The sequence below is a fragment of the Rhinatrema bivittatum genome, chromosome 14, assembly GCF_901001135.1.
Source record: "Rhinatrema bivittatum chromosome 14, aRhiBiv1.1, whole genome shotgun sequence".
NCBI classification, from domain to species: domain Eukaryota; kingdom Metazoa; phylum Chordata; class Amphibia; order Gymnophiona; family Rhinatrematidae; genus Rhinatrema; species Rhinatrema bivittatum.
The window spans coordinates 48,398,431-48,425,831 of NC_042628.1; the positions used below are offsets into that span (position 1 = coordinate 48,398,431).

The 27,401-nt window shown below is 46.9% G+C and overlaps 2 protein-coding genes across 3 annotated transcripts in view; both read left to right on the forward strand.

The window, feature by feature from the left end:
- ARHGDIG (Rho GDP dissociation inhibitor gamma) overlaps positions 1-25,408 on the forward strand; it is a 77,671-nt gene extending 52,263 nt beyond the window's left edge. For both annotated transcript variants that reach the window (XM_029576177.1, XM_029576176.1), the window contains exons 2-6: positions 1,301-1,480; positions 1,804-1,887; positions 17,820-17,896; positions 19,171-19,234; positions 22,934-25,408. In XM_029576177.1, the coding sequence (XP_029432037.1) occupies positions 1,306-1,480; positions 1,804-1,887; positions 17,820-17,896; positions 19,171-19,234; positions 22,934-23,133 (600 nt within the window). In that variant the 5' untranslated portion in view covers positions 1,301-1,305 and the 3' untranslated portion in view covers positions 23,134-25,408. The remainder of the gene's footprint in view (positions 1-1,300; positions 1,481-1,803; positions 1,888-17,819; positions 17,897-19,170; positions 19,235-22,933) is intronic.
- Positions 25,409-26,448: 1,040 nt separating this feature from the next.
- PDIA2 (protein disulfide isomerase family A member 2) overlaps positions 26,449-27,401 on the forward strand; it is a 43,985-nt gene continuing 43,032 nt past the window's right edge. Inside the window, exon 1 of the mRNA XM_029577237.1 lies at positions 26,449-26,881. Coding sequence (XP_029433097.1) covers positions 26,623-26,881 — 259 coding nt within the window. The 5' untranslated portion in view covers positions 26,449-26,622. The remainder of the gene's footprint in view (positions 26,882-27,401) is intronic.

Genomic DNA, 27,401 nt, shown 5'->3' on the forward strand with positions numbered 1-27,401 from the left:
CCTTGCTGTGACACCTGAATATCCGGGCATTATTTGCCAAAGGGAGGCAAATGGTGTTTGGGTACTTGCCAGGTACTTGTGGCCTGGTTTGGCCACTGTTGGAAACAGGATGCTGGGCTTGATGGATCCTTGGTCTGACCCAGTATGGCATGTTCTTATGGGTACAAAAAGATAAGCTCATGGAAAAGAAGTGAATCGCAGGGTATTTATTATAGTAGACAGGCTTGTCACCCCACGTTCAATGCAGTCCTAAACCATGACTGCTAGAAACTGGAAGGGTATGGCAAGGGATGGACCGCTCTGAACATGCCCTGTTTCTTACATGCTTCCTTTAATCACCTGCTGCTTTTCACTATTCAAGAGACCATACTAGGAAAGATGAACTTTTAGTCTAATCCAGTATTGCAATTATTTACTTAGGTTCTGGTTATTGAATAGATGACTGGGATGTTTTTGGGGGGGGAGGAGTTTCAGGGGGGGGGGGGTATCTATTTGGTGCCCTATTGCCTTAGCTGCCGATATTCAGAGATTCTTCTAGAGTGTATCTCAGGGTAAAGTCACATGCATAACTTTGCCCGGATATTCAACTGGACGTGGACACATAACTTTATCCAGGTATATTCAGTAGCAAATTTATGTGCAAAAACTTTGCCGAGATAACTTTTTAAGACTTTTTTTTTTTACTGACCAGATTTATGCTTGCAACTTCAGCCGGACAGTCCTTGATGAAGGACTGTCCGGCTGAAGTCAGCCCACGTGTACTTTACTTCTAATTTTCAAAGCAGACTTAAAGTGCGTAAGCCTGCTTTGAAACTTAGTGGGACTGCACGTGCTTTACACTGCCCTGGTGCACACATTTATGCCCGCTAGAGAGCAGATGTAAACGTCTAGGCAGGCATTTGCACGGATGCTTTTGAAAATCAAAACTCCATGCATGAATGATTTCACTGGCCCCGACTCTGCCCCCGGGTTTGCTACTGTGCTTCCTTCTATGCATACAAACCTGCCGTAATGTTTCAAAAAACCCATTTACTTGCATGTAAATGCTTTTAAAAATGACCTTTAATATGTGCACTTGCTGACTGAAGTTTAGCCCTGCTCCTTTTTATCTGAATAAATTGTGTTTGCATAGTAAATTGTGCGCACAAAATGTATTCGCTCGGGAGAGGAAATCTTGAAATCTTTGCTTTTGTCTTCAAATGTTGGCCAGACAAAGCCTACCTCTTAGATGTTAGGTATAGGTAACTGGTTTTCTTGTCTTTAGAGTGTCGATTACATTCCCTTTTGCTTTGGTTCTTAGGTATCATGGCTGATAAGGAAGGAATCAAGCAGAGTTGTGAGGAGGACCAAGATGAAGTGGACCTGAACTACAAAGCACCAGAGAAGAAGACACTGCAGGAAATTCAAGAACTGGATAAGGAAGATGAGAGCTTAAACAAATATAAAGAGGCACTCTTAGGCTCTGCAACACCAACTAAAGGTAAGAGGGAAGAAAAAAGCTGAGAAATATCAGCAGCGCAATGCCTTGAGGATTGTCAGGCATCAGCCAAGATGGACAAATGAGAGATGCCAGCTAGGCACTAGTGTGGTGTTCTGGAGAAACATCAGATTTCATCTGGGGGAGGGGAGTGATGTGTTTCATATCCTTAGCACCGATCTCTGAGCCATACTTGTGGCCTCTGACAATGAATATAGGCACGTTTGAGTGATGGTTTCTGAGATACACTCTAGGAGGTGTGCAATTCTTTGAACGTATTTGGTGTTGTGTTGCTTTACATACTCTTTCCTGCGTTTCTCTCTCAGATCCCAACGCCCCCAACGTTATGGTCACAAGACTTACCTTAGTGTGCAGCGAAGCCCCTGAACCCATCACAATGGACCTGAAAGGTAAGGTGACCATGATTGTAAGAGAGCCTCAGCCTTCTATCTGGAGCAGACAGAAGCCCATAGACAGTCCACCCAACTTGTCATTTTCTTTGACAAGAATAGATTGGGAGTTGCCCTTGCCAAACAGACACTATCCAATTGGCTAGCAGACTGCATCTCCTTCTGTCCAGGTGGGACTGCATCTTGGCGGGGGGGGGGTCAGTAAAAGGCTCATTCTGTCAGACATGGCAACGTTGGTGGCTCACTTGCAAGCAGTTCCTGTGGAGGAGATCTGCAGGGCTGCAACTTGGAGTTCTTTCTACACATTCGCATCTCACTACAGTCTGAAAAGGGATGGCCAACGTGACAGTATGTTTTGTCAGTCTGTCCTCCAGAATCTCCTTGAGGCGTATAACCCAGCTCTCTCTACCTAGGGCCCGTTGTTTGGGTGCAGGCTGTCTCTCCCTCTGTGTTGTAATATCCAGTTTGGATGCTTCTATTGGAGAGAGAACTTGCATATCGTCCTTAGCAGGAGGGCTTCTCTTGAAAGGTGGTGTATAGTATACCCTTGAAGTTAAGGGAAGAATCTGTTCGGGAACCTTAAGTATTTTCATTAGGTACCTTTTCCACGTCTTTGGGAAGGACATGTGGTAATTTAGGAAAATTAATACACTGAAGATTTCTTCCCCTTATTTGATTTTCCATATTTTCTAGTTTAGATTGAAGAACCTGGTTTTCCTTACTTAATGCTTGTTGTAAAGCTGAAGAGCTTTCAGGTCTAACTTTAAGAGATTCCAAGAGTTTCTTGTTCCCCCTGGATTCTTTCTCCACATTATTTAATCGATAGTCCAAATCCTCGAAGAGAGGATTCGTTTGAGCTATATTGTTTGAATTGCTTCCCAAATCACCTCCAGATTAAACACAACAGGCTGAAACTGTGGGACTTCAGTCCGGCTTCCTCGAGCCTGTTGCAGGGCAGCACAGCCGGCAGCCTCCCCATATTCATCGAAAATCTTCTGCGAGGCTGAGGCGCGCTTTCCTTTTTAAACGATGGTGCCGGCAGCTGCATCCCACCTTGGTTAAAGCGGCGTCCATCTTTTTAGAATAGCCTTCTCCTGCTCTGAAGTGTTGCCCGGTTCCTTACAAAACTGAATCCCTCTTCCCTGCACCATCGTCTCATCCATGCCTTGAGACTCCGGAGCTCTGCCTGCCTCTGGGGACCTGCGCGTGGAACAGGGAGCATTTCAGAGAATCCTGCTCTGGAGGTTCTGGATTTCAGCTTTCTACCTAACAGCCTAAATTTGGCTTCCAGAACCTCCCGCCCGTGTTTTCCTATGTGGTTGGTGTCCATGACAGCCGACTCCTCCCCAGCCCTGTCTAAAATCTCATCTAGGTGATGCGTGAGGTCCGCCACCAGGCAGGCAAATTACCAAGCAATCCTCATGCCCCTCAGCCACCCAGCTATCAATTTCCCTAATGATTGAATTGCCAACTACACTTAAACTGTCCCTACTCAGTAGAGCACACATTGTAACCAAGACAAAGATGCAAAAGAGACTTTGCAAATTTAGTTAAATTTATTAATAAAATGGCTAAAGCCAAGAAGGCTGCAAGTATGAAAAATCGGGGGTTAAGATTTAAAAGCAGCCTCAAAAGGGTGGGTTCCTGCTAGAAATGTGCGTTGGAATTCACTGTATGTGTTTGTGTTGGAATTTGCTGGCAGTGGTTGTGTGTGCGTCTGTTGGAGCTTGCTAGTACTAGATGTGTGCATATGTTTTAGAGCATACTGGCACTGTTTGCTCCTGTTGGATGTCTCTGGCACTGAATATGTGTGTTTGTGTTTGAAGCTATCTGGCACTGAATATGTCTTCACATGATCAAATTTGCTATATTGGGTGCATTTGTGGTTCAGAGCTTTGTATGTATGTTTTGTACCTTACTGGCAGTGGATGTGTGTATTTTTGCTTGGATTTGTTAGTAGTAAATGTATGCATATATGTTTGTATATTGAGCTCCCTGGTACGAGATGTGTGCGCTGTTTCAGCTCCTGCCGGCTCCTGTAACAGTGATGGCCCTTGGCCCCGCCCCCGATGACTCACCTGCTCGAGGGGGGGGGTGGTGGGGTGGGGGTGAAGAGGCAGCATGCGACACCTGACATGGACTTCCTGATCTCTCTCAAGCTGGCCGCCCCCCCCCGGCACATCGAGCCATTTACCACCCATGGGCTCCACCAGGAGAACAAGCCGTGCGCCCTTTCAGCTCCCTCCACCTCCTGCAACAACGATGGCCCTTGACCCTGCCCCCTAATAACGTCTCCTGCTCGGGAGAGGGGTAAAGAGCTGGCGTGTAATGCCAGAGGCCGCACGACAAAGGAGCTCCTTCGTGCACGCCAAGTGCTGCTGAGTGTCCTGTAACTGTGAGATATGGGGAACTGTCTTCATTACAAATTCATAAAAATTCTTCTTGCTTGTCCTGTTAGTTCAAGACCCCATTACAAAGCTGCTTTCTGTTAATGTTTCCCTTTGCCTAATTAATGTTCAATCCATTAAGAGCAAATGCCACGTTTTGACTTCATTCTTAGAGAACACCTTGCTTTTTACTGCTTCACTGAATTCTGGCTACTAAACTCTGACCATCTTGTTCTGCTCTCCTGGTTATTCTGTTATTTCACAACCCCGCCCCAAGAGACGTTTGGTTGGTGGGGGGGGGGGGTGTTACTCATTATTTTCAAAAGTAGTTGGTGTGTTAAATCTGAGCATCTTAATGGTAATTCAGGCCTGGACATGTTAATCATCTTGTCTAATCAGTTTTCTCTGTTTAGTTTATGCCCCTCCCAAACTTCTACTTTTGGATCTCTCTCCATTTTTTTGAGTAATTATTACTCTCAAAATTTGATTTAAACAGGATGGTCATTCTAGGAGATTTTAATTTTCATATTGATGCATCTCCTCTTTCGACTCAATGAACCCTTTTTTTTTTTAAAACACATTTTGCAGTCTCTTGGATGGTCTCAAATGATTCATGTTCCCACCCATAAACTAGGCCACACCCTAGATCTCATTTTTGTCAATGAGTCTTCTATTTCTCATTTGTCCAAGTTAAGTATTTCACCTGTCCCTTGGTCTGACCATTTCTGTATTAAACCTTTCTTGCACATCTCTAATTCCAATCAGGTCTAGTAGATCTCTACTTTTTGTTCTCGTGGTCTTGTTGACACCACCCAATTACATACTACTATTGCTCCCTTTCTCTCAAATTTGTCTTACAGCAGTTTTTCTGATGCTCTACATCAATGGAACTCGCTTTTACTTTCTGTGCTTGATCAAATAGCAACTTTCAAGCTTCATAAATCCAAATCCCACCCCCCCCCCCCCTCTTGGTTAAAGACTGCTTTTGTTAAAAATGCAAGACAATCTCTTAGGAGAGCTTGAGCGCCTTTGAAGGAAAGCACCCTCCTCTCAACGTTCTCAAACCTTTCGTACACTACTTAGAGTATCAAGCCCTCACCAGTCTTGCTATAAAGGAACATTTCTCTAAAAATATACCTGAAGTAGGTCATAATCCCAAAGTGTTGTTCCACATAGCCAAAAGGCTCACCAAGTCTGCTTCTTCTCAAAATTCACTTATCAACCCTCCTTCTGCAGAATCTTTTTCAGTTTAAAAGTTGAAAAAATGTGTGCATCTTTCTCTGCAGTACCAAACTGGCATACTCACCCATCTTCTTTAATTTAATCTCTCTGGGAAAGTTTTGAGTTCATTTCCTCTATAGATGTCAAATTTCATAGCCAAGTCCAATGACACTTTGTGCCCTCAATTTTTTTTCTCTTCTTTTTAAATCCTCTAGAAACATCTTAGCCCCAATTTTCTCCAAATGTATTAATCTCTCTCTCTCAGTGATCTATACCTTCTTCCCTGAAAAAGGCCATAGTATATATGCCCATTGTTTAAAAAAAAAAAAAATCTTGATCCCTCCTATCCAGGCAATTATAGACCGCTTTCTGCCTTGCCATTTTTCACTAAAATTCTGAAATCTGCTGTGCTAAGTCAACTGAACGATCATCTAGAAAAATTTGAGCTATTAGATCCCCATCTATTTGACACTTTAAGAAGAGATCTTGACTCTGGTCAACCGTTTCTTCCCATTTCATTAGTAATCTCTGCAGCCTTTGACACCATCGATCACAACATTCTTCTTTTTCGCTTTCAGGAATGCGGTCTCTCTGGCACTGTTCTCAATTGGTTTAACTCCTAACTCTCTGACCAAACCCAATCCATCAAATTAAAAAATGAATTCTCCGCTCTCTCTTCCATCAAGACCGGCATTCCCCAAGGATCTGCTTTTTCTTCCACATTGTTCAACATTTACCTTGCTCCTATCTGTAAAATTCTCTCCATGTTGACAGATTGACATCCAGTTTGTTCTCCATATTCGCCCTTCTTGGTATGACACACTTGAGCATCTCAATATGTTTCTCAGCTATTCAAAAGTGGTTAAAGTACCACAAACTTTCTTTAGAATATTTCCAATACAGAGTTTCTAGCTATACATAGTCCATACTGTTTTTTCAATTATGACACCATCACTCTTGAGAATCTTTCCTTTCCTATTCCGAATCACATCAGAAAGCTTGGATTTATGCTAGACAGTACCCTTTCTTTTTGCCCTCAAATAAAACACATTGGGCCAGATTTTATAACACGCGCGCAGGCGTAGATTTGTGCGTGCAACCCGGCGCGCACAAATCTGGGGTCGACGCGTGCAAGGGGGTGCACACTTGTGCACCTTGCGCACACTTGTGCACACTTAAGCCCTAGGGGAGCCCCGATGGCTTCCCCCATTTCCCCCCCCTACCTTTATTGTCCTTTTTACGCCTGCTGGCTAGCTGCCAGCACATGACCCCCCGGCTTGGCCCCTTCCCGCCCCTTTTTCAAAGCCCCGGGACATGCGTGGTCGTCGAGCCTATGCAAAATAGGCTCAGGGCGTGCACGGGCACTTTCTTGAAAATTTGCCCCATTATTTCTCAAGGATTCTACAGGCTTCGTGTCCTTGCTGGTCTCAAAAAGCTTCTTCACCTCCCTGAATTCCGTACAGTTCTACAAGCTTCGATTTTTTTTCCTGTTGTAGACTATTATAACAGTTTATACTTGGATTTATCAAATACTTCCTTACGACCATTACAGTTATTAAACATCGCATCCACGTTAATTGAACTATGCTGGCTTCTGATTCATGAAAGAATCAAATACGAGGTTGGCATGATCATTTTTAAATTGTTAAATGACCAATCATGTCACTGGGCCAATGCTATTCTGAAATTCTATCAACCTACAAGATCTTTGCGATTCTCCCAACATGGTCTCCTTGAGGTTCTGTCTCAGAGTCGCTCGACTTCATATTACTCGAGAGTGTGCATTTTCCATTGCTGGGCCCTCCCTCTGGAACTCTTTTCCTATTGACAACAGGCAATGTAACTCTATTAAGAGTTTCAGGAAGCAAGTCAAAACTTTTTTCTTTTTAACCTAGCCTATTTTTAGGTTTTTATTTCGTTTTTATTTTAGCTGCTGTTGACGTTTATTATATGTTTTTGTTTTATTGAGATTTGTTTATTATCTTTGTGTTTTATTTTACTGTATTATTTGTCTTTTGATTTTAATATTATGATTGTATTCATGTTCATCGCCTAGTCCTTTTAGTGTCTGCCAAAGTCACTTTCCAGAATTCCAGAAGAGGTGTAGATTTCCTATAATAAGCCATCATCAACCAACCCTCTGGGCTGATCCCATCTATTCAGTAAACACAAATCCATATTTTATAAAAGTGAAAAATACACGTGTATTGTCACTTTCATGCACATGTGTAAGTGTAAAAAAAAAAAAAAATGGCGGTCTAGGAGCATTCCCAGGCAGGGCAACACTGACATACATGCTATTTTAAGACAAACATGTACATTTACTAACTTATATATTTTCACACTTGCTAATTATCTGGGAAAAGTGATTTTAAACAGGTTTATGTAGTACTGACTGGGTGGGAAGTCTGAATGAACTGGAAGGAGTTCAGGCTGAAGTACCAGGAAGGTCTCGATGACCTGGAGAAGGATAAACTGGTTCATTTCATTTACACATGCATGTATTAAAATTGGCTGACTTTTAAATAGTATAAAATGTGCGTTTAATGCATTTACATACATGGCTTGAATGAATTGCATGTATTCCTTCATAAGCATAATACACACCTAATTTGTGGGGCAGAGAAATGAATAGGTATTTTATATCCTAAGCGCATGTTATGTGTTGACACTGACTTTCCCAGATCTTCCATGTTCTTCCCCTGCGAATCTAAAAGAGACCTAGTTTCAGAGAGAAGTAAACCATGCTGCTGAATTCTTTGAGACACGTTTTTGTTAAACTTAGCTATTAACCTCCACAAATCTGCGAGTGTTACATTAACAGATTCTGGAAATTCTTCATCTGCCATAATGGATTGATCAATCAATAACTGACTACTCACTGATTCAGATGTTAACATCACAGGTGCTGAAGAAGCTCTACAGCTTATCTCAGGGATCTTTACTTCACTAGGAGACATCTGCAATCCAGATGAGGTCTGGTCGAGGGGCACTGCACCAAGTGGTTGTGGAGGTGGTCTGCTTATGCATGGACTCAAACTCCAGAGGCGTTCACTGTGCATTCGTTCAATGGCATCTTGTCAGGTATTAATATATGGTCATCCATGGGACCATGAGTTGTATGGAGAGCAGGAGATGTTACAGACTTGGAGGTTTCTTTTCTTCCACATAAATTCAAACAAATCAAGAAAACAAAAACAAAGCCGTGCATCCCGCTAGCAGCGGCTGTGCACCGGTCTGCCTTGGATTTTGAAGGGGCAGCCGGGCCCTCAATGATGACATCAGCGCTGGGGTTGGGGGAGGGCAGCCCACTTCGACGTCCCAGTTGGCCTGGATCTCTCATTGCTGCTCTCCTCCACCAAGTTTCTCTCCAATTCACGCTGGTCTGCCTTGGGTTTTGAAGGCTATCAATACTAGAGATCAATTACCCAGATCTTAAATGTGCTCAACCCCAATTTCTTCCTGCTGCATATACCCTTTTATTCAAATGTTATTGCCATACTTTAAACTTCATTACACATTAATAAATTTGTTATGAGGTAGGGTGATGGTTTCATATATTTGTCTTTAGGCACTCTCCATGTTGCCTCACCTATTTAATCATTAACTCACCTCCCAACCTCTGTTTATTAATCAAAATGTTTCTTTCTTTTAAAAGTTTGGCAATAAGACTTGCTACATGTATCTTTCTTTCTTTTATGTGTATTTTTTTTTAAAAATGTTTTTTTAATATGTGCACATGCCTCCTAAAAATTATCTCAGTCAGTATAGCCTGTAAATAGCTGTTAGTTAATTTTGTTACTTAGCTTTTGCATTCAGGATGTTCAAAGCTCCTTTTAAAGGCAGTGACCATGTCCTCCTTGTGACATATTTCATTCTTTGATGTTCCTAATATTCCGACTTGTACAAGTTTCGGCAACCATGCCTTCTTCAGGAATTCTCTCTCTAATTCGTTCCTCCTCTCAAAGGGCTCAACGTGACCAAAAGCCGCTGCTGTTTTTTCAAAATTAATGCTTTTCCTTCGGTGTCCAAACACCTCCGCTCAACTCTGTGCTGACTGTTCACTGATGTTGACTCTGCCCAACAGGTTGGGTTTTGAAGGGGCAGCCGGGCCCTCAGTAATGACATCAGTGCCGGTGTCTGGGGTGGAGATCCATCTGGCTTGGATCTTTCGTTGCCGCTCTGCACCGGCACTCCTCCACCAAGGTACTCCCCCAGCTTCAACTTTTAATGTAATGATCTGCCCCCAAAGTTCCCCAGAAAGCTGGTGATTTTCTTACAGAAAGTTTGTATGACTGGACAAGTCCAAAAAACAAGAGTGTGCCTTGAGTGCCAGTACATTTAGAACACATGTCTGATGCAGTGAGCTTAGCCTTATAAGCTCTCACGGAGCAAAAAAGGCTCTACAAAGAAATTTATATTGGAGCTCTCTGAGTTGTATATTGCTCTTCAGTTACTTGAGTCTCTTAAAAATATCTGTATCTCTTGAGATGAAAGAGCACAGCCAAGCTCAGTTTGCTAGGAGCGACCCAGCTTAACGCATGTGTCGGACCTTCATACTTTCAGGAGTCTTTTATACAGTTTAGAAATAGTCGCCTTTTCCACCTCCACCACCAGAAAGAATTCTTCCTATTGAGATCAATTTTTGAGAAACGCAAAGGAGGGATCTAGGGAACAAATAAAGTATCTCAGCTGTATATATGTTATGTATTTGATCTCTCGTCTGGAGATCTTTGAAAAGAATGCAGGTGCCCATCCTCCACCACCACACGACAAATCTGTGCTGTCCCTTTATTGGCCCATGAGTGGATACTCTGTGACTGGTCTCCTACCCTAAAATCTGGGTTTCCTTGTAGATGGAGGAAAAGCAAGACCATAGCTTTACCCTTAAAAATCCCTGAGATTTGCCTCCATGCTTCCCCCCCCCCCCCCACCCGCTCCTGAAAGTCAGAGGACTGTAAACCTATCGTCCATTTCAAAATCGGACCCTGAAAAGGAACATTGTCATGTGAGCAGTGGGTCATCTATTTATTTTCACTCACATTTAGAAGACTGTGTCATCCCCGTCCCCCCCCAACAACAAGGGCTGTAAGCAAACACATGAGGTACATCGTTATTTATTTATTTTACTTATTTAGGTTCTTTTAATATACCGATGCTCAAGACCAAGTCTTATTGTACTGGTTTACAATGGAACAAGGGGAAACCATTTAACAACTGTATAGAAGATAAAGTTACATTAAACAGGGAGCAAAAAGCATGGGCTTGGAAGACAGGAAAGATATTAAGATATTATAACTGTAGAGTACTGAAAGTAGTCATCAATAAAAACAGTTCCCTGTACGTACCAGGATCAGTCCAGGACACCTGGGTTGTGACTCCGCACCAGTAGATGGAGACAGACTAAACTTGTGGGCAGAGCCATATATGCCCCTGTGCCAGTCACAGCCCCTCAGTCTTACTCTGTCTCCAGTAGATGGTGCAGGTGCGGTCACAGCTCCTGCCTGCCCTGGTTCTGGTACTCCGTCAGGGTTGGTTCTTTTTCTTGGTTTTAGGCCAGTTTTAGGCCATTTTTAGGCTACAGGTGTTTTCTTTTGGGAATTTGAGTTTTGCGTTCTAAATTGTCACTGACGTCCCGTCCGCCCTGCCTCCCAGGGGGGTTGAGAGGTCCTGAGGGGACTACCCTCCCCCGGTTGAGGCCGCTGCTAGGGTCGAGGACCCGGCTTTACCAGTAGCAGCGTCAGGGGTGACACCGGGGAGCCCGGTTCACTCACCCCTGCTGGATTAGGGCTCCAGGACGGTGGACAGTGACAGGGTTTTTTGTTTAAAAAAAAAAAAAAAAAAATTGAAAGTTGTTGATTTTGTTTCCGGCTCTGTTCCTTCGCGTTGCCGCTCCGGGGGGGGGGGCGCTGCTGGCAGGGGGGAGGTCGATCGCCTTAATTTTACCTTTGTTACTCGGCTCTCCGGTTCGCCGCATTTCGCCGGCATGCCTCGTGGCTTCTTCGGTCGGCCCGGCGGCTCGGTCGTTTGCTCCCAAGGGGTTACCAGGTCCTGAGGGGACCATCCCCCCTGTTAGAGCACTTGCTGGGCTACGGGTCGCGGATCCGGGGTTAGTTCCTGCCCAGCCGGGGTGATACCGGGGAGCCCGGTTCCCTCGCCCCGGCCAGACCGCCGGACCGCTGCGAGGGACAGCTCCAGGTAATTAAAAAAAAAACAAAAAACCGAGCAGTTTTCTTTTCAGTGCGCCTGTTTCTCTTCGGCAGCGGTCGCTTTCGGCGTTTCCTCTCTCCTCCTCCCCTTCTCTCTTTTTCATTTTGCGTTTTTTTCGTCCCTCTTCCGAGCAGGCCGCATGGGTCGGCCTGCTCGACTTGCGGCTCCGGCACCGCGCGCCTCTGGCGAGCTCGGCTCTCCTCAGGCGGCGAAACGCGGGGCACAGTATCGTTGGCCTTGCTTCGGGGGTGCTTGTTCGGCGGCGGCATTTCTCTCTGGCAGCGTCCTTGGTCGGTCGGGGTCCGTCCGGCGGCCTTCCCCGAGCAGTTTTCTGCCTGCCGCAGGCAAAGATTTAAAAAAAAAAAAAAAAAAATCTACACAGACCTCTCGCGCGAAATTGGCGGGGAAAGTCGGCCATCTTGGTGCGGCGTCGAGCGCGACACCAAGCGCGGCAGGCCCCAGGGGTTTTGCCCTCATTTCCGTTCCCCCCCCCCCCCCCCAGTCGCCGGCTCCGCGGTCTGTTTGCCATCGGAGGCGGTGGGGGGGGGGGAGGGCCGGGGGAGACACGCCACAAACTCTGAGGGACTCTTTGTACCTGGTTTTCTTTGGCCAGGCATAGGGCCTTTAAGGCTGCAGAGCCCACAAGCGACCTTCTGGCCAGGCGGGGAGCCTGAGAGGCCAATCATGTTAGGACCGGACGCGTACTCGGCCGCAGATCGCGGTGGGGCGATTCATAGCCAAACGCCCGTTGCGGGTCATACCGCCTGGTTTGCGCACGGTCCCTACCTCTGACTCATCGGATCCGGTAATTTCCTAGGTGTCCTCCCCTCCTCTGAGGGGGGCTGAGGGAGATGTCGACGTTTGAATCGTCTGGTCCGGAGATTTCCAAGGCGCCCTCCCCGCCTCCGAGGGGGGCTGAGGGGGATGGCACGCTGCCGCTGGGGGCGGCGGGCCAGACGAAGCCTTCGGAAGGGGATTACTCGAGCTTGGTCCGCCTCTTCATCAGGAAGGAGCTGGCCCCTGATTCCCGCCATCCTGGAGGGGTTGAGCATCGCCACCCTGCTGGGGGTAGTCTCGGCTGGGCTTCATTCCTTTTCACCTTTCTGTGTCAGCCCTGCTTTATCGAGAATAGGATACTCCGGCTTTGCACCTCTAGGTCACGAACGCTATGGGTAAGCTCTCTCCCTTGCCGGAGATCGAATGATTCCCGAGGCCCGAGGATAACTTCAAGGCGCGGTTTTCATTTTCGGCCAGGGCCCGCTTTCGTGCTCCAGGACGTCGCGTCCTCCAAAGTCTCCTGGTCAGTCGTATAGGGCTTCTTCCTCCCGGACCCCGCCATGGCAGCAGCAGCAGTCCTTTCGGGGGAAACAAGGGAGCCCTAGCGAGCGCAGGGGTCCTAAGCTTCGCAATGAAAGGTGGTCGGCCTCTCGCTCTCTCACCGCAGCCACAGCACGCCGTTCCCAACGTCGGGGCGCGGTTGATTTCAGTTGTAGATAGATGGGCCGGTGTAACGTCAGACCAGTGGGTCCTCCGCGTGCTCAGACTCGGCTGCCTCCTCTGTGCTGGTCAACCGCACAGCAGGGGCCGTTACTCCATTTACTTCGTTGTCCCCGAGACAGGCGGCACGGACAGATCTATTCTGGATCTTGGTGGGGTGAACCGATGCCTTCGTGTTTCTCACTTCAAAATGGAGTCGATTCGGTCGGTAATTGCTGTGGGGCGGCCCGGCGAATTTTCTGTCCTCCCTGGATTTCGCGGAGGCGTATCATCGCATAGGCATTCAGCCGTCGTTCCTGCACTTCTTCAGGTTCTGCGTTCTAGGACGGCACTGCCAGTTTCAAGCGCTCCCGGTTGGTCTCGCAACGGCCCCCGCACGTTCACGTAGGTGATGGTCGCGGTGGCGGCGCGGCTGCGCCAGTATGATCTCCTGGTCCATCCGTCCCTGGACGATTGATCCTCGGGCTTTGCCCGAGTCCACCAATGTCGGTTGTCAGTTGACCAGGGTCCTATACCTTGGCAGTCCCTAGGATGGATGGTCAACTTCAACAAGAGTCATCGGACACCCTCGTGGACCTTGGAATATCTGGGAGCCGTTCTCGACACGTCGTGAACGGTGATATGAGCTGCCAGCTCAAGTAAGGCGCTTCTTGTCTCTCCGCCGGCCGCGGGTCTGCGACTGCCTTACGGTCCTGGGCTCTATGGCTTCCACGCTTGCACTGGTTTCCTGGGCGTTCGCTCATCTGCGGTTTTTACCATCGTCCTTACTATCTTGCTGGGCGCCGGTTTCCGAGGAGTTCCACTTACCGCTTCCACTAGGGGGTCTCGCGAGGTCCAGCCTGTTCTGGTGCCTGGATTCCAGTCATCTGTCCTCTGGAGTGTCTCTTCTGGTGCCCAATTGGACGGTGGTGACCGCGGATGCCAGCCTCTCCGGTCCGGGAGCGGTCTGCCTAGGGAGCTCGGTCCAAGGCCTATGGTAAGTGTCGCTAGCCCAGTGGTCTATCAACAGACTAGAGACCAGAGCGGTCCGTCAGGCTCTGCAAGCCTTCCTACCGGTAGTGCGGGGAAAGGAGGTCCGAGTGTTGTCGGACGACGCGACCACCGTGGCCTACATCAACCGCCAAGGCGGGACAAGGAGCCCACAGGTGGCGGAGGAGGCTCAGCGCTTAATGATCTGGTCAGGGATACATCTCAGCAACATAGCAGCCTCTCACAGTGCAGGAGTCGACAACGTTCAGGCGGATATTCTCAGCCGGCATCGCCTGGCTCCCGGTGAGTGGGAGCTGGCGGACGAAGCGTTTCTTCTCATTTGCGAAACGTGGGGAGTGCCCCACGTGGGTCTGATGGACACCTGGCACGACGCGAAGGCTCCGCGATGTTTTCAGTCGAAGTCGGGAAAGGGAGGCAGAAGGCGTCGAGGCGTTGGCGCTTCCCGGGCCGACGGATGTTCTGATGTACGTGGTTTCCCCCGTGGCCGATCAGCAAGATTCTGCGGCGCATAGAGTTGCACCCAGCCAACGTGCTCCTGGTGGCACCGGAGTGGCCGCGCCGGCCGTGGTTCGCAGACCTTGTTCAGTTCACAGTGGCGGCACCCCTTCAGCTCCAGGGAATGGCGGGTCTTCTCCATCAGGGCCCCGTCTGTTTGGAGAATGCGGATCACTTCTGCCTCGCGGCATGGTTTTTGAGAGGAATCGGCTGAAGAGAAAAGGTTTCACAGATGCGGTGGTAGCCACGTTGCTACGTTCCAGGAAACAGGCGACGTCCCTGGCGTATGTCCGTGTCTGGGTGGATTTTGAGGAATGGTGCATGCAGCGTGGGGTGGTCCCTACTGCGGCTTCTATCTCCGACATTCTGGTGTTCCTCCAGGCAGGTCTTGCCAAAGGTCTGGCTTGCAGTTCCCTACGGGTCCAAGTGGCGGCGATTGGTTGTTTGCGAGGTAAGGTCCGTGGTATTTTTCCTGGCTCTTCACCCGGATATCTCCCGTTTCCTTCGGGGAGCTCAACACCTTCGTCCTCCATTGCGTCTCCCCTGTCCGGCTTGGAACCTCCATTCGGTTCTCTCCGCTTTATGCGCGGCGCTGTTTGAACCCTTGAAACGCTTATCTCTTCAGGATCTCACGTTGAAGACGGTGTTCTTGGTGGCGATTGCTTCGGCACGGCGTGTTTCTGAGTTACAGGCTTTGTCCTGTAGGGAACCCTTCTGGTGTATTTCTGATTCCGGAGTTTATTTGCGGACGGTTCCTTCCTTCCTGCCGAAAGGGGTGTCAGCCTTCCATGTTTTTTTTCTATCGGTTGAGCTGTCCGCTTTCGCGGTCCGGGAGCCCTCTGATCCAGAAGCGAGGGAATTCCGGAAGCTTGACGTGCGGCGATCTCTCCTTCGCTGTCTGGAGGTCACTTATCCATGTCGGGTCACAGCTCAGCTGTTTGTTTTGTTCTCTGGTCCAAAGTAAGGACTTGCAGCGTCCCGCACGACGATCGCCCGTTGACTCAAGGAGGCCATTGGTTCGGCGTACTTGGTGCGGGGAGTAAACCACTTCCTGTGGGTCTTCGGGCTCCCTCGACTCGCTCTCCAGCTGCGTCTTGGGCGGAAGCTTCTCAGGTGTAGCCTCAAGAGATTTGTAGGGCGGCCACCTGGAAGTCGTTGCATTCTTTTATCCGGCATTACCGGTTGGATGTCCGGGCTACCGATTCCGTGGGATTTGGAGAGAGGGTACTCCGAGCGGGACTCTCTGCTTCCCACCCTCGGTAAGTTGGCTCTGGTACATCCCAGGTGTCCTGGACTGATCCTGGTACGTACAGGGAAAGGAAAATTAGTTTCTTACCTGATAATTTTCGTTCCTGTAGTACCAAGGATCAGTCCAGGATCCCGCCCGCAGTGCTACGCTGAAGTAACGGAGAGTCCGCTCACGGTTCTGGGTTAATCTTGTCCGCTTGTTTAGCTCTCTCGGTGGAGAGCACGTTTCCAGAAGGGGTGTTTCTTTCCCCGTTCTATTGGCGGTTTATAGCTAGTTTTGGTTTTAGTTCTCTGGTTGTGTTTTCTACTTTGACATTACGTATGACTGAGGGGCTGTGACTGGCACAGGGGCATATATGGCTCCGCCCACAAGTTTTAGTCTGTCTCCATCTACTGGTGCGGAGTCACAACCCAGGTGTCCTGGACTGATCCTTGGTACTACAGGAACGAAAATTATCAGGTAAGAAACTAATTTTCCTTTAAGTAGCGAGGCAGATAAGTTAACAAGGGTTAAATAATTTGGCTGGTGATTTATCATAGGTACTTATTAGGAAAAATTTCCTGTGGAGGGGGGAACAGGGGAGGTAAGCGGGGGGGGGGGGGGGGAGGAGATAGGGAAATGGGTAGGAAGGTGAAAGAGACAATATTGGTTGATGGAGGCTCTATCAACCGTAAGCTTGGACGAACAGCCAGGTTTTCAGTTTCTTTCTGAAAGATAGATGGCATTGTTCCTGACGTATGTCTGGGGGGAGAGAATTCCAATGGAGCGGACCCGCTGTCGAAAGTGCTCGTTTATGGATGGAGTTGTGGACCAAGAGTTTGCTTGGGGGAGCCTGGAGAGAGCCTTTGTATGCGGATCTGATTGGCCTTGTGGAAGCATGAAGTTCGAGGGGGATGGAGAGTTGGAGCGAGGATTGCTGGTAGACAGATTTGTGAATGATAGTGAGAGTCTTGAAGAGTATTCTATAGTGGATAGGTAGCCAGTGTAGGATTTTTAGAATTGGTGTGATGTGGTCTTTACGGCGCGAGTTAGTAAGAATCCTGGCTGCTGCGTTTTGCAGCATCTGTAGAGGTTTAGTAGAAGAGGCGGGTAGACCGAGTAGTAGTGCGTTGCAGTAGTCTATCTTTGAAAACAGTATGGCTTGAAGAACTGAACGGAAATCATGGAAGTGAAGGAGTGGTCTTAGCTGTTTTAGGACCTGTAGTTTAAAGAAACATTCTTTTGTTATGACAAAAAGCTGGAAGAAGGGAGGTGAGGAAACAAGTCTCGTTAAGGGCAAGACAGGAAGATGGCTGGAGATTGCATAGGGTCTGTACGGAGAGTGGGCAAGGTAAAGTGGGTAGCATGGCTGCGAGGTCTTATCTTACTGCTTATACATTTGAGTTGGCACTTGCTGGCACAATGTATTTGTGTCTGTCTGTGCTGGAGTTTGCTGGCACCGGACACGTTTGTAGTTTAGAGCTTACTGAGGCTTCCGGTATGTGTCGTACTGGATATATGTGAATGGATATGCATTTGAGTGGAGAAGAGGGGAAGACATTTCTGGTGCTGGATGTGTGTGTGTGGAGAGGGGACCTCACCAGTACTGGATATGTGACAGTATATTTGTGGGGGCATGTGGGGAGGGAACATCACTGTTGTTGGATGTATGCAAATGTGGACAAGGGGGACTTCACTGGTACTGGATATGTTCGTGTGTGTTGGGGAGGGGGGGAACTCACTGGTATGGGATGTGTGTTTGTGTTGGGGGGGTAACCTCACTGGTATGGGATGTGTGTACTGGAAATCTGTTACCTGTATATGTCTTTACACATTAGAGTTCACTGCTACTAGACATTTTGTTTGTGTGTGTGATGTTTGATTCCTGTTTATTGGTTCTACAGGTGACCTGTTGGCTTTAAAGAATCAGAAGTTTGTGGTGAAGGAAGGAGTCGATTACAAAATCAAAATTAATTTCACGGTAAATTTAAATATAATGATGAGTGACTTTTTATTTATTTTTTTTTATCTGGTACAATTGGGAAGTTGTTTTGTGTCCAGGAAGATCCCCTCTTTTCGTGCCTGGTGATGTCAATGACACCCTGTGGCTGAATGACACTTTGGAGGCTGGATTACGATTATGCTGGTTCTCTGTGACTGGCTGCACTGGGAGGGTTTGTATTCCCTGCTGTCCCCAGAAATAGAAGCTCCTTGATGTCATTTGGATGCAGATCTACTCTGCCTCTGGTTTTTTTTTTCCCCTCCCCTACCAGTTGGTATAGTACTGAGATGATATGTATCAATCCTTCATTTACCAAAGTAATTTATTGTTGGAATGTAATCTTTAAAATTAGAGGTCCATATTCCTAATGTAACTCAAGTTATTTGGCTAAGTTAGCTAGATAAGTCTAAATATGGCTGCTTATCTGGCTAAGTAGCTCCTCCCAGTTACACACTAGCTATGTAACTGGATAAGTAGTAATCCTGCTAAGTGGCAGCCGCTGAACGTGGCCGGATAAGTCGTAGCTATTAGGCTCATGGTATTCAAGTGGCATTAACTGACCTATATCTCTATTCCTCATCCCAGAGAAAGAGACATCAGGAAAGAGAGACACCCTGCTTTCTGGCATGCCTAGAAAGCACTTTCATGCCTGGGGTAGGGAGAGAGATGAGGTGCTGGAGCTGCCCCACATTTTCAGGACACCTAGACCCAGTGCTCATTTTACCCGGTTGCATTTAGGGACTTGTGGCTCTGACTTCCTGAAGAAAAACAAAACCCCGCAAGTCTGTACGCTGTAAGTTGAAACCCGGATTGGATCGGCCTGCCCTGAAAAAGATGGAGCCAGCTGGGACGGTCTCAGGGACGCTCAAACTCGGGCCTGGAGGGCCACAAACGGGTCTGGTTGTCAGGATTTTCACAATGAGGTATATTTGGATGACTTGCTTCCATTGTATGCAGATACATCTCATGCATATTCATTGTGGAAATCCTGACCAGCAGTCTGGTATGTGGCCCTCAGGGGCAGGATTTGGGGACCTCTGTCTTATGAGGTACAGCGAGAGCATGACCAGTACACGCAGTCTGTTCCATACGGCACCTGGGTGATGGGGGCAATTCTGTCGTATGAGTTAATAAAAAATTTCCGTCGTGGGCTTCTGGTGATCAGATTGCTCATGTACAGAGCAAAGTAGGAGTTAATTGAAAAATAGATTTTGTTTTTACTTATTAAAAATAATTTTCTCTAAATCTTCCAGGTGTGCAGGGAAATTGTGTCTGGTCTGAAGTACTTGCACAGTACCTACAGGAAAGGCATAAAAGGTGAGTGTCCTGAAATACGAAAAATCAGTCAGTAAGAGAGAGAAGGCATCTCGGTAGTAAAGTTGGAGAATGATGCCAGCTGCGTGCAAAAAATCCAAAAGATCCCTCGGGAACAGAAAGCCTACCAAGATCAGCCACTGGCCAGAACAGAGATCAGATTCTTAGCATTCTAGGTGAAGAAGAAAAAAACTGAGTGTGTCATACTGCACTTTTTGGCACCGTTGACCGGCAAGAAGCAGAGGTTTAGGCACGGAACAGAGAGTCCATGGCATTCTCTGAGGTACCCACGCCTTCATGGTGAGGGGAGGAAGGGCTATGTCTTAAAAGAAGAGGAATTTAGGAATATTGGGGGCTGAGGCCATATCTGGAGCAATAGAGGGCCATATGGAGGTGGCCTATATTTGTCTGTGGGAAGGAAAAGGATACGGGGGGGGGGGGGGGGGGGGGGAAGAGAAATTCACTTGAAGGGGTGAGAGGTGGGAGTTAACTGATCAGGGCTGTCACCCCCTGAGGAACAAATAGAAGTAGTACAGAAAAACACAAAAACAAGGAAATGAGTGTACACTGTATCTTGCTATCTGTGCATTGCACAGATAGCATTGTTCAATTCCCAGTTTATATGTTCCACATGTTTATATGTTCCACATGTTTATATGTTCCACATGTTTATATGTTCCACATGTCTCCTTCAATTCCCAGTTTATATGTTCCACATGTCTCCTTCCCCCTTTGCTCCGACATACGTTACCGCAGTTCTCATCATTTTTTATAATCTGCCATCTTCGCTGGTGTGGTCCACAGGTGGAAGAATGAGTCAATGCATCTGAAAGCTGGGTATGGTGGTGGTGGGAGATTTTAACCTAGGGGGTGCGACTTGGGAGTATCTCATCTGTAGAACTGGTCAGAAGTGGAGAAATTCTGTCTTCAAACACATGGTAATGGAGCCCATGAGAAAAGGGGTGATTAGAAACGCTTTCCCCATTCGTAATGTCCAGCTAGGCTGAAGAGAGGCGTCCATACTGGCTTTGGTGAAACGGGGAATTGTTTTGAATGTGCTGGCAGGGTGAGAAGAGATAGATGAAGTAGAGCAGTGGGCTAAAATAAAAGGAGCTTATAGAAAAACCAGAGCAATGTTGGATGCCAAACTGGGAACAGATAAGCCTGCGTCATCTTTGCTCAGCAGAGAAAGTTTTCAACAGGCTTCTGGTGGGTGGGGATGATGAGGTGGAATTTTTATTTTATTTTTTTTCATAAATCGAGTGAATGGGGGAAGAGGGATTGATGGGGCTTGTTGGCCTTGCACTGTTTTTCTATCCAGGCAAGTAGAGGGAGAAGATTGATGGCCAGCCAGAATTAGGGCTGCTATTGCAGTGCATAGATGTGGCCAACCAAGTTGTGACTAGCACCGAAGGTCGGCACTAGCCACCTACATTCTTCTCTCGATCTAACTTTTATACCTAGGCCCATCTAGAATTTACCTGGTTAAAGTTTGCTGCCTAATGAAACTTCGGAGGCTAAATTTAGCTATTCAGCCCAGTAAATCTTTAAAGGTGTTCTAGCCATTTAAATTCTTATTTAGCTGGCTAGTTCCTTTTGAAATTGACCCCCTTACCTGCAGGATATAGATAGAATTCAGCCAGACCAGAGAAGGGCTACTAAAGGGAAAGGTCATCAGAAGCCCTCCGAGATGACTTAAAAATCTAAATGTGTATACCCTAGAGCGGTGCTTCCCAGTCCCTCTCCTGGAGGCACACCCAGCCAGTCAGTTTTTCAGGTTATCTCTTCAGTAAAGTCAGCAAAACTAACCCAAGTGAGAGAAAGGGCTTTATCATTGGCTGGGCCCATACTATGGAACACGATGCCCCCTGAACTCAGATTACAGAATAATCTTAAAACTTTTAAGAAAAATTTAAAAACATGGCTCTTTAAAAAAGCCTTCACTAAAGAGTGTGGAGGGTAGAGAATGAAAATACAGGGTAATGCAGATGAGAATGAATTTACTCAATCCTACATTTAAGAAGTAATATCTCAAAGCGATAGTAACTCAATAATATACCTGGACTTGACCAACATTACTCAAATAATGATTTTATTTATGAAATTGTAACCGAACTTTATTGGCACCTGTTAGAATGTACGATAACCTACATTACATACCTTAGTCTATGTGCCTATTTGTTAACTGTTGCGATGGTATATAACTTAGCAACGGTATAGAAATAAATAATGCGTGAGAGAGTTGCATGCATTGGAGCCCAGGCTATGCAAATCTGTCTCATGCTTATTCTCTGTGGCAATCCTGAAAACCCGATTGCTTAGGCGTGCCTTCAGGAGAGGGTGGAGAAACACTGCCCTAGAGGAGAGGCACGACAGGGGAAATATTATAGAGACCTTTGGGAAAATTCTGTTTATTCACTCACTGGGCATGCAGCGTCCAGACACTGTGACAGACACTGTGACAGATTTAACAGCGTACAAAGGCATATATTGTACCTCACAAACTGTCAAAGCTAAACGTCAAGTGTCTCGGGTATTATTAGTGCACAGGAAGCAAATCTGTTTCAAGGGAAAGCAAGTTCTAGAATAAGGGCAAACACTTTTTTCTCAGAAAGTGTGGTGGATACGTAGCACCTCCTCCCGAGATGGGTGGTAGTACTAAAACAGTAACTGAGTTTAAAAGGACATTGGATAAGCAGAAAGCATGACCTAGCAGCATGTGTTTAAGCCTTTAAAGCTCTGTAGTTGACTGATTCAACAGTGAGTTTTGGGGCCGCCAGAATGAATGTCAGCGTGGTTAATATGAAATGTTGGAAGTCCTGGCAGAAATGCAGGCAGTTATGTGGCTGGGTTTATCTGGCAGGCTACCATGGTAGAATCGACTAGCAGCAGTGTCTATCTGGCAAACTGCAACTGCTCTAATAAGTAAAAGCAATAAGTAGAAATGCATGCTCTCACTTAGCTGGGTTTGGTGGGCTATGCAGGGGACCTAGGAGACTCTGTTTGGGCAACAGTCTCACTAGTATTACTGGGTCTCTAGATTATTATGGAGCTGTGCAATTAGACATGGGAAAAATAACTGTGCTTGCGAGAACAAAGTTGGGATCTTCTACAAATGAGGAAGCCAAAAAGGGAGAGAGCTTGCAGGTGGTCACACTCTGTGACTGATGGGTTGCTTGCATCCTTGGCAGAGTGAACAGAATGTTTGGGCAAACTGGATGGGCCAGTTGACCTTTTTCTGCTGTCATCTACTGTGTTATTGTGCAACATGCTAAAGAGTGCATCCCCTAGATGAATAAAAAGATTACTCCTGGGCAGTGTTTATGGGAGATCTAGATGTCTCTCGTTGGCTGGGATGTTGAGCAGGCTATGTCAATAGCCCCTGCAGGGAGGGTCTTGGCCATCACACTACAGTGACACTTAGTGGCCAGACTCAGAGTGTACCTATAGTAGATCTGTGACCGAGGGCTGTCTCTGTGAAGGGGGAAGAGGATTAGGAATGAAGAAAAGTCCTGCAGAGGCTGGATCCAGTTGAGCTGGAAGCCCAAAAGAGCAAGATAAAACTGCTGGGTCAAAATTAAAAAAACAAAACAAAAAACCCCACTCCAGTTAATTTATTGACTATGCAGGGTTGGCGGTGGCCCTGTTCATAAGTTATGACCTAGTTTGACTGTTCTTTTCCTCTCTCTCTCCTGTCTACAGTCGATCGAGCCATGTACATGGTGGGGAGCTATGGCCCACGGGCTGAAGAGTACGAGTTCCTCACCCCCGTGGAGGAAGCTCCCAAGGGGTTGACGGCGAGAGGAAACTACCATATCAAATCCAAATTTACCGATGACGATAAGACCGACCATCTGTCCTGGGGGTGGAACCTCGTTATAAAGAAAGACTGGAAGGACTAGGGGGAAGGTCCAAACAAATCTCAGTAATTGAAATCTAGACCCTTTTAATCTCGATCTGAAATAGAGGTAAAATGTTAATAAAACTTCCCCTGGCATAATATGGCATAGGCATTGTTTTTGATCTTTTTTTTGTTGTTGTTGTTGTTGTTCCCTATCAGCTTTCAGTGATTTCTTAATTTATGAAATGAGAAATGTGTTGAGCCCATTCTGTTTCATGTGCCCCCTCCCCCCCCCCCCCCCAGGATTAGGGGCAAAGTTACAGAGAGACTTTCACTTTTCTGCACCCCTTCCTCCCGCCCTAGGCTCATCAGCTGGCTCTAGACTCTCCTCCCTCGTGTAATCCCCTGAGCTTTCTGGTTAGAGGGGCCAAAATCAACTTCCAAGTGTGTATTCTAGAATGGGTGTAAAAATTATTATTATTTTTTTTTTTTTAATTCATCATCTTCAAGAACTGGGCAGTTTTGACCTTCGTTTACTAGCCCTTTGTGTGAAAATGCAGAAAATAATTTACTGAATAGGAAAAAAAAACAACATAAAATCTACAACGGCAGCACCATTTTCCCTAAGAGAAAATACTGTGCTTACTTAATTTAAATAGGTCAGGACTTCCCTCTATTTGCTGCTGGCTTTCCTCTCTTCAGGGAGCAGCTGCTCCTGCACACAGTGGGCTCCATCCCAGCTTTGATGGATGGCAGAGTGATAGGTGCAGTACTGAGACTGGCCACCAGAGGTCCGTGAACATGTTTACCCCACTCTGCTAACCTTATCCTCCAACCCACTCTCCTCCTTCCTGTGGGATCCTGATGCTCAAAATAATAGCCAGCCATCTCCCATGGAGGCAGTGACCTCCAGCTGCAGTGACTAGAGCACATTTGCTAGTTTTCCCCTTGCCATTTTTGCTAAAAATCCCCAATTCATTTCTCTAGAAAATCTGTCCTCGAATCGCTTATTCTAATTCCTCTCTGCTTTCAAGCTTCAGAAAAATTGCTTGAATAGGGTTTGAGAGAGAACAGGGCAAAAAAATGAAAGGATCCCCCCCCCCCCAAAAACATCAAGAATTTTTCAGCGTTGTTTTACACTTGTTTACTTCAGCGCTGGTCATCAATTCAGAACCCACATTTGGCGCCCTGCTCAGTGTCGTCCCAGAACAGGCGCCTTTAGCTTTTTTTTTTTAAGTTTTATAAATGTTGCAGGTCTGTGAGAAAGTGAGGTGTAATATTCATGAGCTGTTCATGTGCAGTAGTAAAAATGTAAAAATAATCCGTGGTGCTCTGTCCTGTTAAAACGTTCTGCCCTAAACTCCCCAGCGGATTGGTATGGTGTCAGTATGGGGATATCTTGTACAGTAGGGATGTAGAGACACATGCTCTTATTTTGTCCCAACAGGGATCAGTACGGGATGGCACGGTATCAGTACAGCATTTGGCATACATTGATATAAACCTGTTCACATCAAGGGTGACTGATCGCTGTGGATATAGCCATTGATTCTTAGTGCTGACGTGCACAGTGCTGCAGCCTTCCCATCTTCCTCTTAGGCTCCAGTGGACTCGAGAGCAGGGCTGTGCACCTGGTACAGCCTTACAGGGTGCCATGGCTCTTTGGGGAGTTTGGTGGTGGGGACACCCTCCCTGCCCACACAGTGTACCACTGGGGATAAGGCTAGCCCTGCTCGAGAGATCACGAATAGTCACCCTTTGTGTGTGTTCTTCTCAGCCTGTGGTAGGTAGTGCCTTCTCTGGCTATAAAGAAGAGCCACATGCAAATGACAGCCACGCAGTGGACACAGATGGGGAAAGATGCTGATATTTTAGATGATATGATATTGGTGTAGAGATAAACAGTGGTGATGGTTATCCCCTTAGCCACGGAGCACTACAGCACGAGATGAAGGGTGGAAATGCGAGCCTTGGGTCTTCCAGCCAAAGTAGCAGAGAGTTGCTCTTTTTCCACCAACAGAAAATAGGGCTGCAGTGATACAACAGCACATTCACAGTCCCCTCCAGAATCAAGTATAAACTCTCAGAAACTGTGTTAGAACATTGTTATGGTTATACAAATGCACAAAAATGGCAGGAAATGGTAAATTATGGGCAGCCATTGGAGCTCTGCAATCCTTTGTACTGTCAGGCATCGCCAGTCTCTGTTGTGATATCCTGTAAGCTCTTATGTAAAGCAGGCGATTCTCTGTACTGTTAGCTCTGAGGAAGGAGGGTTTCTCTGAAACATCTGCTGGTTTCTTTTTCTCCAATAAATGTTGCAATTATTAAGAATATTGGTGTGTGCGGTCCAATTTATTTTGGCATCACTTGTGATATTTTTATGGCATTACAAATGAGAATTGTATGTAAAAGCAGAGGGAGCAAGGTATATGGAAGGAAAATTCATAAAATCTGATTTTTGATGAGGAGTGATATCCTACAAGTAGGGTGGCCAGCTAGCTTCAGATTTTTAGGACAGGCTGATCAGGGCCTAGTTTTACTCCACTGCATGCAGGGACTTGTGGTCTTGCTTTTCTAGGGAAGTCAGAAGTACAAGTCCCAGCATGCAGTGGGGATAAATCCAGGACTGAATCCAACCTGTCCTGAAAATCTTGAGCCAGTGGGCAGCCCTACTTTCAAGTGGTCAGGTTTCTACAACTGGCAGCTGGGCTATATCTTTAGCAGTGCGAAAGACTCTCCTTGGGCTAGTTGGCTTTTTGGACAAAAGACCCTCAGGTTTTGCATCTTTTTTTCCTCTGCTGGCCGTAATTCTTTTTCATTATGTGCTGGAAAACACAGATATGAAAATCCAGTCTACATATGTTATTTTCCCGCCTCGCCCAAAACACCCCCCAGATATGCCCCCTTCCCTCAAACTGGGTAAAAGGTTGGGTGCAGTAGAAGGCCCTGTATGCTTTTAGCTGGATTGAGTGTGGCCAATGTGCAGATAGGCCAGATTACCAGGATAAATCTGTGTTTACCCGGGTGCAAGGCTTTGAAACTGGCTTCCCCAAACTTAATAGCTGAAATGTATTCACTGAAAAAGGAGTGTTTAAACATTGTCTTCATAAGTACACCCAGATTAATACAAAATTCTAGACTCTTGTTTGCAATAAGTAGACATGAAAAATTGGTCCAATTTAGCTGGAACGCTAAATTTTTTCAAAAGAAAACTGCACAGGCATTTGGAAGTTTTTCCTTGGACTGAAACTCCTCATTGCAAAAAGTGCCGGTCACCATTCGCTGTGAATGAGGAGGCGGGTCTGGATATCTACACGAGGGTTAAACAAACTGATTATTTTCTCCGGCAGGGTTGTTATCGTGGTCAGAAACCAGTAGCAAAGCAACACGCTCTCCTAGGTGGCAGGGGAAGTCAGTTGGTTGGGGCTTTATCTTCTGCCCTAGGATTTCCCTCGCGTACCCCTCCCACTACAGGGTCAGTTGCTGCCTCCGCTGCCTGTCCCCGTGGCTTCTGCGAGAGCAGGCTTTCCATCTGAGGTCACTGGCCATGAGGGCCCTCCTGCTCTCCCTGGCACTGCTCCTGAGCACCGGGGCACAGGACCTCAGGCAGGGAGCAGGCGAAGCCTCCCCAGGAGTGCAGCAGGCAGCAGAGGAGATGCCCGCAGGAGGAGCGCAAGACAAGGAATCCGAGGGGCAGGAGAAGAGCATTTCAGATGAGCTTCTGGAAGAAGAAGGCGTCTTGGTTCTGAACCAGGACAACTTGGCCCGAGCTCTGCGTGAAACCAAGTTTCTGCTGGTGGAGTTCTGTAAGTAGAAGTAATGACCTTCTCCGTCCCGCAAGAGCATATCCGCAAATCCTTCAGGTCATGACTGGGCTCGGTGGGAAGGAATACCGTATGTATTAACCATTTGCTAGTTGGGGGCATTGGAACAGCTCAGAGGCTGCAGCAGGCTCTATACCCAGGTTCTTTTCGTGCCTTCAGCTGCTTCTGCTGCCGCAGAACTTGGGGGGGGGGGCCCATGTCAGATGAGCGTTGCTGATGTAGTGAGCCCCCCCCCCCATAGCTGCTGTGGGGAGAGAATAGCCTGCATCATAGTCACAGGAAGGTGCTGCAGTACAACACCAGTGTATAGGAGAGGGGACCCCCCACTGCCAGCTGGGTTTTCATTATATACACAATGCTTATGCAGCAGAGAAATTTCCACGTACTTGGTGTCCAATATCCATATAATTATCTCATGCATATTCATTCTGAGTGTCCTGAAAACCTGCGGGGTCACCAGGACAGGTCTGGGAAGTGCTGCTTCTATCTAAAGAATACAAAA